General features: G+C 33.8%; 1 protein-coding gene across 1 annotated transcript; it reads left to right on the forward strand.

Moving 5' to 3' along the window:
- LOC107026532 (protein RRP6-like 3) lies at window positions 1-10,935 on the forward strand. Its single transcript, XM_015227532.2, has 12 exons — window positions 1-311; window positions 393-640; window positions 946-1,044; window positions 2,004-2,087; window positions 2,231-2,317; window positions 3,611-3,731; window positions 4,997-5,184; window positions 5,263-5,307; window positions 5,626-6,137; window positions 6,222-6,720; window positions 9,095-9,720; window positions 10,656-10,935. Exons 1-12 carry the CDS (start codon window positions 68-70, stop codon window positions 10,732-10,734), a joined length of 2,832 nt encoding a protein of 943 aa, XP_015083018.1. The 5' UTR covers window positions 1-67; the 3' UTR covers window positions 10,735-10,935.
- The last annotated feature ends 4,081 nt before the right edge of the window (window positions 10,936-15,016 follow it).

Genomic DNA, 15,016 nt, shown 5'->3' on the forward strand with positions numbered 1-15,016 from the left:
TATAAGAATCAGATTTCAAATTGCACAGTGAAAAAGCACGTAGAAAAAGGGAAAGAGAATTATTGAAATGGAGAAGAAGGAAAGTTTGAAGCTTGTTGTTAAACTCACCATAGCTACTTGTCTAACAGTAGCCATTTCCATATTCATAGCAAAAAGCTACCACAAAGTTCGAAAACACAACAGGAAGAAGCAACAAAAGAAGCATACATGTTATCTTAATGCTGAAATCAGACCTCAATCTCATTTCAAACGAGTTGTTGCTGATAACTCTTATTCTCAATTCAAGCACCTCAAGCTCGACAACAGCAATGGTAAAATGCAATATGATTTATTTATTTTTAAATTTGTGTTTTTTGAAACCCTAGCTGAATTATTGTGAATGTGTGTGACAGAGGATTTTACAAATTTGCATCCGTATAAGGAGGAGATTGCGGAGTTGATGAAGAGTTCTAATGTTGAATTTTTGGAACATTTTGGTGGAAATTTTGAAGATTTTACAATGCGTGAATCGTATGTGTGGGTTGAGAATGAGTCTCAACTGATGGAGCTTGCGGAGGTGTTGAGTAAAGAGAGAGTGTTTGCAGTTGATACAGAGCAGCATAGTTTGAGATCATTTTTAGGCTTCACAGCTCTAATTCAGGTTTATTCTTTCTCTTGATTAATCATGTGCTTCCCATTGTTAACGTGTCTGCTCAAAGTTTCGTAAAATGTACTCAATGGTAATCAAAGTTTTCTTTTTCTGTGATTCGTGTCATTGATGGATGTGTTTACATTGTTGTTAAACTTTAATCTTTCACAATTGTAATGAACCACCACTTCCGTGCCTCAATCCATGCTCCCTTCTCATGTTACCATAAGTTATCTACATCCCAAACACTTTAAAATGGTTTTCTGACGAAAAACAATTTATATCATCTGAATGTATTTTTTGCATGTTTTGAGCAGATATCAACTGAAAGCGAAGATTATCTTGTGGATACAATAGCTCTGCATGATGTTATGGCAATTCTTCGTCCTGTATTTGCCAATCCAGAAATTTGCAAGGTGGTGACCTTGTTAATTTATGTGCTGATTAATTGTTATGTTTCTTATTTGATATATATATTGCAAGCTGGTAACCCAGCAGTAGAAGGGTACTCCATTTCACAACCCACACTTGTGGTGGATAGTGCTTATCAGAATAGCTAATCTTTTGCTTCTTCCTAATACTCCCTCCGTCCATTTTTGACTTGACACACTCCTTAAGAAACACTAAATAAAATGGTAATTTTACTATATCACCCCTAATTATTTTAAGCAAGAGCAAATCTAGGATTTCTAGAACATTGATGCACCACTAAAACAAGAAGAAAAAATTCTATCAAGTGGGAATTGAACCTTAGTCCTTTAGGTAAATAACTCAACATCAACTAAGTGCACCATTTAGCCTTGTTATAGCATGGCCGCCAATAGATATCATTTTACCAATTTTCAAAAATATATACATAAAATGTCTAGTTTTACGGAGAGACATGTTAGAGTGGGTAAAATCCCACATTGGTTGAAGAATGGATTGGTGATCTGTTTATATGGACTTGGGCAATCCTCCCCTCATGAGCTAGCTTTTTTGGGGTTGAGTTAGGCTCAGGTCCGATATCTTTACATGATATCAGTGGGTAAAAGTCCCACATTGGTTGGGGGATGGACTAATGGTCTTCTATATGAACTTGGACAATCCTCCCTTCATGAGCTATAGCTTTTACGGTTTAGTTAGGCCCAGGTGTCATATCTTACAAGACCATGTGTTCATGTGCCCCATTTTTAGTATATAAATTCGCCACTGATTATAAGTCTATCTCACTCACTGGGAAATGAATTGGAAGTAATTAAGTACTTCATGGTAAGGGTAAAATAGGTATAAAGTAGTAAAATATCTCTTGGTTTTTCAAACTGTCCAACTTAAAGTGGACGGAGCGAGTAGTTCTCAAGTTACTCATCAAAAGGTGTTATTTTCCCTGTTATAGGTATTCCATGGTGCAGATAACGATGTTCTTTGGCTTCAACGGGATTTCCACATATACGTTGTTAATTTATTTGACACTGCAAAGGTAAGGTGTCAAGTTACTGTATATTCTTTTGTCTAATGAAGTGAAGATTTTAACTGAAGATGCCTAGTGTGTTTTCCTTGTGTATGATTTACAATGATGTTTCTTATTTAGTTTTAAGCCGCTGTTGTTTTGTTTTATTCCAGGCTTGTGATGTGTTGTCTAAACCGCAAAGGTCTTTGGCATATTTGCTGGATACGTACTGTGGCATTGTCACGAATAAACTATTACAGGTATAGAAAGAAGCTTGCTGGATACATCATCTTCTTTTACATACACTCCTAATTCCTCTATGGGTTGCTGTTGCCATCTTTACTGTTGATGAGTTGTGATGGATGGATTTTTTTAATCTATATATTTTTTTAATTGTCAGTGTCATATGTTTGGTGGATTTGGATTCTGAGTGGAACTTAGGAACGTAATAGATTTTCATAGAATTATGGAAAGGAATATGATAATGTTGTGTGAGTCCTACATTGTATTTTTTTTTTTTTTGAAACGGGTAACTTGTATTCCTTAGCATTAAGTGCTATGCTGGCCACCTCCAAAAAGTATTAACAGAGAAGAGAAAAAAAGAAGAAAAAAGAAACAGAAATACTTACGAAGAACCTAAGAAATCAACTAATTGGATTTCCTCTTCTATATTTTGTTCTTTACACCAAAAAATCTAAGGAAGTAATTACTTTCCATATAATCTTCTGTATTGAGCATTCTTTTCCTTTAAAAATCCTCTGATTCCTTTCCTTCCAAATATTCCACCAGATACAAGCAGGTACTGTCCTCCACCACTTCTTTTGACTCTTGCTGCCCCCCCTTCTGATCCAACAACTCAATAAATCTGTGTGTTCTGGCATACACCAGTTTAGGCTAGCTAAATTGAAGAATAAAGCCCATACTTGTGTTGTTACTTTGCTATGCAAAAATAAATGTTTGTTGGTTTCCAGTGCCTCTTTGCATGGTAAGCATCTAGAGGCTATGTTGATGCCCCTTTTCTGTAAGCTAAATACCAAATTCCACCTTTGGTGAGACCACATCGCACTGATTTTGATTGTATTCATCTTTCTCGAAATGTCACTTTCATTTCCCTTTTCCTCAGAGCTGATGGACTAATTGTCTCCCTTGAAGTAAAGAATTCCTTAAATAATGGTGCTATTAAATGAAAACTGCAAATTAATTGATTATGTAGGTAGTGTGAGTGTGTGTGACCGCAGCAGTGGTGCTGCCCTTCTTGCTACCATCTCTTTAATTGTTAGCGAAACAAGATTTGCACTTATATTTCCTCTGAGCAGACTGAACACTTTGAAAAGGAATATAGTGGCAATTGCTCTTTGGAATAGGTAACACTGTGGTTTATGAACGTAAAGTGGCTGGCCATTATCCTCTGATCAGCAAACATGGTTTTCAGTGGACACATTGGTGATTTGAGCATATTTCATGCTATACTGTAGTGTTGGTGCACAGCTCTTATAGTTCAGCTGAAAAAATCTTGATCTAAACTACAGTTCTACTCTTTATTAAAACTTTAGAAAGAAGACTGGAGGCAACGTCCACTTCCAGCTGAAATGGTGCAATACGCTCGAACTGATGCACACTATTTGATGTACATCGCTCATCGTCTTTCTTGCGAGCTCAAACAACATGATACTGGTACGGGTCTCCTCTTATGTAAACAGATAAACATTAGTCTTCTACTCTCCTGACTAATATGTGGAAGTGTATATACTTATTATCTCTATGAGTGGAGAGCGTGCTGAGATCCTCTCAGTATACACTTCTGCAAACTTTTTTGTTGGATACAAATTATGGTTTGTTGAGCATCTCTGAGGTTGAGAGGCAAGTGTGTATTGTCATTCAGCTCTTATACTATGCAATCAAGTCCTTGTAGCCATGTGCTGAAGGAACTTTTTGGTAATATTTATTGAGTTCAAGCCCTCTTTCGCTTATGAGGGTTACTTTTGCATTTATTAAATCTGTAAACCTAATGTGACATGAAATTTGAAGGAACTTAAATAGTTCTGTTGTCCCAATTTATATGACATTCTTTTATATTGTGTCATCCCAAATATATAGTATCATTTTTAAATGCTATTATTTTTATAACTTTTACAAGGTTCAAGCATTCACATCTAAAAATAACCAAATGTAAGTTGTAGTGATCTTTTCTCATCAAGCTTATTATGTAACTATTACTTCAATACTTTCTTCTGCTACACACTTGTTTAATATGCTAGTTAAAGTAGTAGAAATCCATGTCTCTGGTCACATAAAATGGAAGGGTGTACATAGTATAACTTGCATCCTTGCTGGACATAGTGTTTTAAGGTGTCATAGGTTTTTTGAAGGTCAGTATGAATGGGTCCTAAGCAATATCTGATAATTTGAGTAAAGGATTGAATAGTTTGGGGCTTTACTGCTGAAGAACTCTGTTGGAAGTAGCTTAAGCTTACCAATGTTCATTAAAAAGGTTGCACTTCCACTTGGTTGCCCATGAGTACATCATGCTGATAGGAAGTTTGTTCCTCAGAAAAAGATCATAGAATTGTAAGTTTGATTGGCAAAACTCGTTAGCAAAACAACTAAGATGTTAAAGCTTTAGATATAACTATACTATAACTGTGGTTAATGGCTATTTTTCTATAATTCCAATGGGGCTTGCTATATTTTGACATTTGGATAGATGGGCTTCTGTGGTCATTCACTGTCTAATATTTTCTAACCCCAAATTATTGAATATTGGAACCGGATGGGACCAAACAGAGCAAAATCGATGGTGTTGACTCTTATAGCTAGCCCCACCTAGCTTGGGGTTGAGGTGTAGTTGTTCTTCTTGTTTTTAAAATTTTTCCCAAGGTAATCCTTTAATTAATTGACTCATCTGAAGTATTAAAATCCTGAAGATATTTGTGTAACAGAAAATTTATCACATCTCAGAGACAAGTTCAGTTTTGTTCTTGAGGCCACCCGGCGTTCCAATTCAATCTGCTTACAACTTTTTTCAAAAGAGTGTGAAACTTACCCAGGAGAGTCTGCTGCATCATCTATAATCTCCCGTTATCAAAGTGATAAAGGAAGTTTTATGTTAAGTTCTGATGAGTCAAAGGTACTATTCTTTGCATGCTCTTTTTTTTCTTTAGACAGCTTGATTTCTGAGTGCTGATTACTTCTTTTTTGGTGTTAGTTCCATGGACTCGTGAGGCGATTGTGTGCTTGGAGAGATTTAATGGTAAGTAGTATTTGGATCATAATATAATCTGTTTATCATTATAATGTCGTGTGACAGATTCTGTCGATTAAAAAAACATCATTCTTAATTACCAACACAGTGTTGTTTATTTGATCTTTGTATGATTTCAGCACTGGAGAAATTATATAGTATATAGCATATATAAGCTACCTGAATGATATTCTATTTATGATTTCCATCTGCATAGCTTCACTTTTAACATTTATTCGGTGCACTTGTTTCTTAAAACCCAATTTTGATTTTTGATATTTTGCTTATGTTCTTTGAGCTTACTTTATTTAATTTGCGTCTTTCTAGGCTCGTGTACATGATGAAAGCTTGAGATATGTTTTATCTGAGCATGCCATTATTGCACTTGCAGCTAAAGTACCTACAACAGAATTGGATATATGCAACACAATATCAGAAGCCGATCAGAATCTAGAGTCTCAGAGTAGTAGCAGCTTATTTCAGTCTCTTTCATCTGTGGTTTGCAGTCACTTGGACGACCTCGAGTACTTGTTTCTAGATGAAACAGGAATGGATGATGACAATTGTAAGTTGATTCTTCAAAAATGCCTTGGGTCGGATGGGAGCTGTCCTCTTTCTGTATACAACTATGCTCTACTATCCAAATCTAGCTTGAAGATGCCAGTTAGATCAGCTCTCAAGCAAAATAGACTGAAAAATTCCAAGCAATTTGCTAAGAAGGCTTCTCGGAAGTTGTTTGTCCAAAAATTTTCTTGCAAATCTCCTGTTTACCACAATTGTAGGATTTTTGCAAATGATGGAAGATTATTATGTTATTGTGATCGTAGAAAACTTGAATGGTTAGTGAAATATTGGGTTCTTTTTCTTGTCTTCTTCAGTGATTGATACTTGAAGTAAATATGGGATCTGAAACCTTGTTGCAGGTATGTCAGTCGAAATTTGGCAAAAATTATTGAAGAGGACCCTCCTGGTATAATGCTTCTTTTTGAACCTAAAGGTCGCCCTGAAGATGAGGGCAATGATTTTTACATCCAAAGTAAGAGAAATATTTGTGTTGGCTGTGGTGAAGGTAATCACTATTTACGTTATCGAATCATACCTTCATGCTATAGAATGCACTTCCCTGAGCATTTGAAGAGCCATCGCTCTCATGACATTGTCCTTCTTTGTGTGGACTGCCATGAAGTTGCTCATGCTGCGGCTGAGAAATATAAGAGAAAGATAGCTATAGAATTTGGGATACCACTTTTTGTTCGTCGAATAGTCGATTCTAATCAAAATCAGAATTCATCAGAGTCATCTGTTCCAAAGTTAAATGTAGAGGAGGAAGGAGTATCCCCTTTGCAGTTGCGTACAGCAGCCATGGCGTTACTACGTCATGGATCAAGAATGCCAGCAAAGCGCCGAGAAGAATTAATAACGGTATGAAAGTTTAGCATATATTTCGTATATGCATGTACTCTTAGCTAATATAACTAAAGGAATCTTCAATATTGTATTGCTTAATTTGCTAAAAGTGGTGCTTAGATTTAAACAGCTCTCCTCTTTACAACAACCATATAAATGCTAGTTTCTTGGTGGTGTGGCCTATGCATCGTTTAATGGGACCTAAGAAGTGGATTGATTAACATTTAGCATCTGGTGGACGGCTGAATTTAGAACTTCAAATGGAATATATTTTCTGATTAGACACTAAGTGTTCGATACAAAAGCAGGTCACTTTGTCGCTGGTGCCAACTAGAACAACAACTATGCCTTAGTCCCAAACAAGTCGGGTTCGGCTATATGAATCCTCACTAACCATGTTCCTGAAAATGGTGCCAACTAAAACATTGTTCGACTTTTAAGTAGAGACAGTTTACATGAGGAAAGGTGCTAGTGTATGTTAAATGTGTGATAATTCCATATTTGAAGGTCAATGATGATGTATGATGGTTCAATATTTGATTTTACCACATTTGACAATATAGACTAATAAAGATAGTTAAATATCGTAGCATACATAGATAACTTTGTTGTAATTAATATTTAGACAAGAAATATCAGCATAATTAGATGTTAAACTTAATAAAAGAGGCATATTAGATGTTAAAAGTGTGAAAAGTTGTACATAGTTCCAAATTTTTATGAAAGGAGACAACTCAGTATTACATGTAATGACCAGACACTGCACTTCTAATTATTTTTTTGAAACTCTTTCAACTGAATTATTCGATAGTATAAATTCCATCCTTTCTGTTTCAGTTCTATCAGTATGTAATTTCATAATTTGTTGAGAGCCCTCCAGGTTTGCTTTTCTCTGCTACTGATTGTGAAGGTGTTAACTTATCATCTTAGTTCGCTTTCACCTTTGATCTTTTCCATTCTTGTTCTTTTTCTATCTCCTTTCCCTTTTCCTTTTGCTGCCCTATTTTATGTGCAGTAGTTAATTGCTGTTTGATGGTCAATCTATTCACTCGACAACAGCAACACACCTAATGTAGTCCCACAAGGTGGAGTCGGGTGTAGAATATTATGCAGATCTTACCTTACCTCACATAGGTAGAGAGGCTGTTTCTGAAAGATCCTTGGCTCTGGTAAAACATATCACAGAACATACGGAAGAAAAGCGATATAACAAGCACTAGAGGAAGCATCACATAGCGTATAAGAAAAGAACTGTAACATCAACAAAGTAATGTGATAATCAAGACACAGTCGGTAGAGAGATATATCGCTGAACAGAGAATTATGTCAAAAACTGTTAATACTACTGGTATTAAAGGAGAAACAGGTACAAGGTGCCAAACTACCACCAAGCCTAGCTCGCAGAAAAATGAGACAACATTCAATTATCTACTAACCTTCTAGCCTAACCCGTGATCTCCAAATCCTCCTATCTAAGGTCATGTCCTCGGTGAGCTTTGACGTGTCATATCTTGTGTAATCACCTCTTCGGCCTATATCTACCCGTCCTCAAACTCACCATCGCCAAGCTCTTGCACCTCCTCATTTTAACCTCTTCACATGCCTGAACCATCTCAATGTCACTCCATCATCTTGTCCAGCAGGGAGGCCACTCTTACCTTGTCCCAGATGTGTTCATTCATAACCTTATCCTTCCTAGTGCATTCATACATCCACCTTAGGGTCAATCTATTCACTCATAACAATTACATTTTCCATTACCGTGATTATTACCCTTTAGAAGAGAATTTCCAGTATCTGGAAATTTTGCTTAAGTTCATTATCAAGAAGGCTAGCATTTAGTAAGGAGCAATATCTTGGTGTTTAAGCCAAAGTGTTCAACCTTGTCAAAACACTATCAAGTGCTTTATTTTGGCGACACCAATTGCTTTGTGCATGAATCTGAAACATGCTTATCAGAGAAATGGAAAAGAAGAAAACCTGACAAAAAGCTTGGTTCTATTATTAAAATAAAGGCCAACAGTTCTTCATGGTGAAATATATACCACTCAATGGTGATAACAATACAGTCCTCTTGTTAGATGTTTCAGACTGGAGGACGAAATATTTGTATTATCCTTTAATTCTGTTTCTGTTGGTTCTTATACCTTACTCTTTTCTTGTAACTTGCATCCTTGATTTTGCAGTAGTGAGTTAAATTTGAATGAACTGCTTTGGATGTACTTTGTGATTATTTTCAATGTTTCGGGTGTCTTGATCATCTGTTTCCTGACACCTTTACACTCTCCATCAATTTAAGTAATCCTTCCAATTTGTTGCTGAGTTACCTTGTTGAAAACTGCTAATAGTTGAAAACTTTCTTATTGTCTTTGACTCTTTGTTATTGTAGATTGTCAGGAACTATTATGGTGGACGGGAAGTTTCTGATGAAGATCTGGAAAGAGCTTTGTTAATTGGGATTAGTACTAATAGGAGAAAGCGATTTGAGAAAAAGAGAATGTTAGCTTGCAAAGATTCTAATAGAAGTACCACATCAGATGATAAGCTAGATAACAAGCAAGCCAAAGGAGCATCTCCACCAGAGGAAATTTCAGATAATTCAAGCAACAATGAAGAAAATGTGAACGTATTACCAATAGAGGACATGACTACTAGTGATTCGCATTTTGGGGTTAATGATGGGTCCTCTATTGTTCATAACAATGCTGTCCCGCTCGAAAGAGAATCCTTAGTGAAACAGGATGATATTCTTTCGGAGTCATATGTAGAGGAAAGCTGTGATGTGTCTAATGGAACTGCTAATTCCATTCATGATATAAATGCTAGTATATCATCGAAACGAGACTCAAAGCTCTCACTATTAGGGCATGGACCACATGGGAAGCAAGTTGTTAATCATCTACTCGAAGAGAATGGGGAGGAGGGAATTCGTGAATTTTGTCAGAGATGGAGACAAGTTTTTGTTGAAGCTGTTCATCCACGCTTTTTACCTGCTGGCTGGGATATAATGCACAGGTTAGGAATCCACTGTCATATCCGTCTAACATTTGATCTTTTTCTATGAAATAGGATTTTATACAATCAACATAAAATGATATTGACCTTTCATTTTAATATATACAGTGTGTTTGGTATGAGAGAGCATATTTTCTTGTGTTCGGTAAGTAAGCAAAAAAATGTTATTTCAAGAGCATTTATATGTGATCTAGCAAAAACCTAGAGGGTGAGAGGGGGTGGAATGGTCAAGGGGTAGGGATTGGGGGCATTGAGTGTGGAAGATACAATAAACAGAGAATATCACTTGTAGAACTTGTTCCGTTAAGGAAGTCATTTTCCTCATTTTAAGCAACTTGTTTTACTGGGGAAAATGTTCTCCAAAATTCTGTCCAACCAAAGATGGGAAAATAAGAAAACATCCACACCATACACAGCTTCAAGATACTACCACAAGATGAGAGGTTAAAGTTGTAGTTTGTTTGAGGAGTTTAAGTACGAATGTTATGCTAGTTGAGTTTGATTAGGACACTTCGAGATATAGTGAAAGAGAACATTATAGAATAAAATCAGTCCCCAACATGTGCTAGCGTAAATATGCATAAGCACACATAAGTGGTGATTTTGTCTTTTGAGTATAGATAAATACTTGGTGCATCTAATAAACAAACACGCCCTCCCTTCTCCTTCTCAAAAACTAGCTCCATTCTCTTGCCATTTTTCTTCCAGTAACCTTAAAATGGAAGGTTCCATTGTTGTTCTGGTCAAATGCTATATACTTGTGTCTGCTGAAGCTGTTAATCAGCATGGTTAGAGGCATAGATCACGGTTCATATGATATTGATATGCAACTTTAGTTTGTGGAAGCAATCTGGTTTTGTGAGAAGCGAAAAATTTTCTTAGTGACAACTACTTCTTCTTTTCAAAGGCACTAACGTTGCATATGTTTTTTCCAGTGGTAGAAGAGACTTCGGAGAGTTCAGTGTCTACAATCCTTCTGCGAAAACAACTCCTGCATCTGCTTCTGAGCAGTAGTGACTACGACAAAGGCAAGTAACAGATACTGCATCTTTCTCTGACCATTCTCTCCCTATAGTTGTCATGGAGAGCGGTTACTTTCAATGCTGCCTTCTTGTAATTTAGAGCTTGAAGCTCTTAATATATTATGCTACACGCCTTTGGTTTTGCCCTTATCTATACCAATAAAAGTTTCAATCGTCCAGTTTTTCTCGTTAAGAACATGATTTATCTGTTATATATTTCCTTTGAAAGCTTAAGATGATCTGCTATTCTTAAAAAAAAAAGAATACTTTACCAACTTTAGAAAACATGAAATTGAAAAGGAAAGAAATAAATGAAAACGTAATTTGAACTGTTGGAGTGATTTGTTTTGTGTTACACTTTGAGGGATGGCTTCTGTATCTGTTATCAGACAAGTTACATCTTTTTATTTTTCTTCTTTTCACTTTAGAATTGATCTAAAACTAAATTATGTTAGGGTTTGTAACTAGCTCTTAACATGTGTGGTTTGGCCTATTGTTCTACACTCTATGTTACTAATTTCATTAGCTGCACCTAAATAGGCGTTTGGTCACAGATACCAAATATTTTCAATGTATGAAATTGGAGTTGAAGATGAGGTTGTGTATGGTTATAATCTTTTTTGTATCCTTTAATATTGTGCCTAAACTTATCTTTTCCCTCATCTGACTTTTGTGTATATTCAAGTCTACAACATATGAAAATGATGTCTATTGTAGTAGTAAAGAGGAGAATCAGCATCAGAATAAATTTTAGGTTGTAAATTGTGATGTTAAAGCAAGTGCCCTGTAGATGCTCATATAGATAAACTTTAGAAGAAGCAAAGCAATTGGGTGAGCTCAGAAAGTGCATTTCCTTGTTTTGTGGGCCAGACACCAAGATATTTCGTCAAGTTGCCTTTTTGGAAGGGCGTTCTCAACCTTCCATATCTCCTTCAACATTATTGGTGCTGAGTTTACGTTTATACATCAATGCTATAAAAAGAAATTCCGTCTAATTTAGTTTTACAAGGGAGGTCTACGGAGAGTAGGGTATACACAGATCTTACATGTATCTTTGTAAGGTAGAGAAAGACTGTTTTCTGATAGATACGATAAGTTATACTCTCTCTGTTACAATGACATTTCAGATTTTGGGATTTAAACATGTCTATTTTTTTTATTGTAAATTTTTCATATATCTTTTAAATATTTTGAATTGTCAATTATTGTGATTTATAATACTTTTTACATAGTTTACAAATATATAAATTTCATTGTAAAAAATTGAAGATTCCATGAGCAATTTTTGTGTCAAACTTGCATAGTTTGAAACTAAAAAAATGAAATGTGTCACATAAATTATAAAAAGAGTAATAGATTCAATTATACTCGTGGTGAAATAAAATTATTCCTATTAGTGAGCAGTGTATGTGACTTCGGCTCCTTTTATGCCTGTTCAATTATTGTTTGCATGTTGTTGATGATTCTTTCTATTTTATATCAATTTAAGATGATAAATGCAGTAATCTTTCTGGTTCAACCAGGTAAAGTAACTGTATGTGTAACTGGACATATACATTTAGTGTTGTGTTTGGTTATATTTTTTACTAATTTTGTTGATTTGCTGGCTCCCTTGTGGTCAATGAAGAATGATGAGGGTTAAAAAAAAAAAACTATGATAGTTACTTTCTCATCCAAAAATGAGGAAGGACGTATTAATTGACAAAATGCCTTAGTGAAAGTGAGAATAAATCTAAATTCGGACATTTGGTTGTTCATCCGGTGTTTAGTGCCCGCATTGGAGCTTTGACTAAATTTAAATCGGCACTCTTCAACAAAATTTTCTTCATATCCAAGGTTCAAACCCGAGATATATAATTAAAAATGAATCACTCCCACTAGTACATCACAACAATAAATTGCGACATTTTAGTAGTCCGGGAAAATAAATAAATAAAAAAAGTAATTTTCATAGTATCAGTGAGCGAAATGGAAGCAATCTAAACCATAAAAACGTGATTGTGGGAGAAAAATATAAACGTCATATTGTCAAAATTAAATTGTAGCGAACGCACATGTCCTAGTAGGTATTTTTTTTTAACCTATTGTTGAAGCCTTAGCAAATAAAATTTTGATACTTGTAAAGGTGAAAAGTGACAATATTTTATAAATTTTTTTTGAAGTGCATGCAAACCGGCATTTCAGTGAGGTGGCAGGTTCTGGAACAAATTCAAAAAAAAAAAAAAAGTTTGAAAACTAACTTAAAATAAAAAGACTTATCATATATCTGATCGTGATTAGGACAATCCCAATTTTACTTAACACTTTTGTTTAATTTTGTGTCAATGTCTTTAAGTAATTTATAATAATGTAGTGGACTTTTTTGAGCGGAACCTCTTATTATGTACTGTATTAGTATAATCTGACATATTTATTAAGAAAATAATTATCGATAAATATAATTTACTAAATTATTTTTATTAAATGATTTTTTGAAAAATAAATATTGTTACTTAGAATCAATGCATATATAAGATTGTTCAATAGTTATGATGTTATGAGTTTGATTTCAATTATTTCTTCTTATTACTTTTAATGAAGAATATTTCTCACTTCTCTATTAACAATTAACAATATATGTTATAAATAAAAACTATAAATCAATTACATAAATTTATTATGTTTTTTGAAATAAAATTCGAATAATTCTTCTTCCAAAAGCTCATTTATAAAATTAAATGAGGTATATTATTTGTTCAAAAGAGCCAATCAAATTAGTATGATTTTTTTCTTATAGAAAAGTCTTATGGTGTCTAATAATTTGGACAGGTGTGAACAAGCGAAAGGTCAGCTGAGAGAGAAGTTCAATTCGTCCAACTAAACATTTCCTTTTCAATATAAAAAAAATATATGATTACGAAATACTATCTCTCAATTTATTTTTACTCATCCTTTTAAAAATAAAATTACTTTTACTTGTTATCTTCGACATTAATAATTTTATTCCTCAAATCATTCACAAGATCTAATATTATGCATCAATTAATACGAATATTATGATAAACTCTTCGTATTGATTATTATCTAATCGTGAAATTGAAAGCGAAGAGTATTACTATTTATAAATTAAAAAGAGAAAAGTGGCCCAAGGGTATTGTAAAAGCCCTTATTGGTGTGCCTATTCGTTTGTTTCTTTAGTCAGGGAACCTTCACCCTTCATTTCCCTTAACTAATCCTCCACTTGTGTTTTAAAATATTTCACTCGAGACTTTTTTTCCCTTCTAATATTTTATTTTATTTATAAAATATAGTTTACTTTTGAAAGGGAGGTACCATATGTTTATTTTGATTAATGTAACTACTAACTTTTTAATAAATTGTTTTTGAAAAGTTAAATAGAAATTTGGGGTGCATTTAACACAATGAAACTTAGTAGGGTGGAGGGGGTGAGGGTTCGAGGAAAAGTCATATATAATATTAATACTAAATTTATCTAAATTAGTATTTACCGACGTAAATATAAAATTATATATAAAAATTTATGAGATTATAACAAAATAGAGATAAATCTAAGATTATAAATATTAAATGGGTTAAATAAAAAAAATAAAAATTAAATTCTAAATTCAGATGGAAAGATGGATAAATAGAGAGTGTTTTGTGTAGGTGGGTGGGTGGGACAATTATTACTCCCTCCGTCTGTTTTTATTTGTCATGTAACGTTTTCTCAAAGTCAAATTTCCTAATTTTTAAAGTTAAATTAGATTACATTGATTCAATATTTTAAACAAAAATACTAGATATTCAAAACTATATGAAAAGTGCTATAAATTGTAATTTTTTGCATATCAATATGATGAAAAAAAATATATCTTAAAATTTTAATTAAAATTCTTATAATTTGACTCTAAAAATAGAAATCACGACAAATAATAGTGAATAGAGGAAATATATTTTAAGTTATATATTTTATAAATTTTGTTTTTCTTATTTTATGATTAAAAAAATATCAACAAACAAAACATAAAAAAATAAAAATATATTTCTCGTGAAAAAAAACCCTTGATTGTTGGTAATTTTAGGACCATAACGCATATGTTTTCTTCATATTTCTAAGAGAATCAAATGTTTTTCCAAAAACTTTTCAAAAGAATATAAATGATTCGTCTCCTTTTTTGGGCAGGCCAGATAACACATGACTTCATTCAATTAATTCTGACTTTTATAGTTTAATAAATGTCCTTATTTTCACGTTAATTAAAATAAGGTTAAATAATTTTTTTTAATCCCTATGT

Source organism: Solanum pennellii, chromosome 7 (assembly GCF_001406875.1).
Source record: "Solanum pennellii chromosome 7, SPENNV200".
Classification (NCBI taxonomy): domain Eukaryota; kingdom Viridiplantae; phylum Streptophyta; class Magnoliopsida; order Solanales; family Solanaceae; genus Solanum; species Solanum pennellii.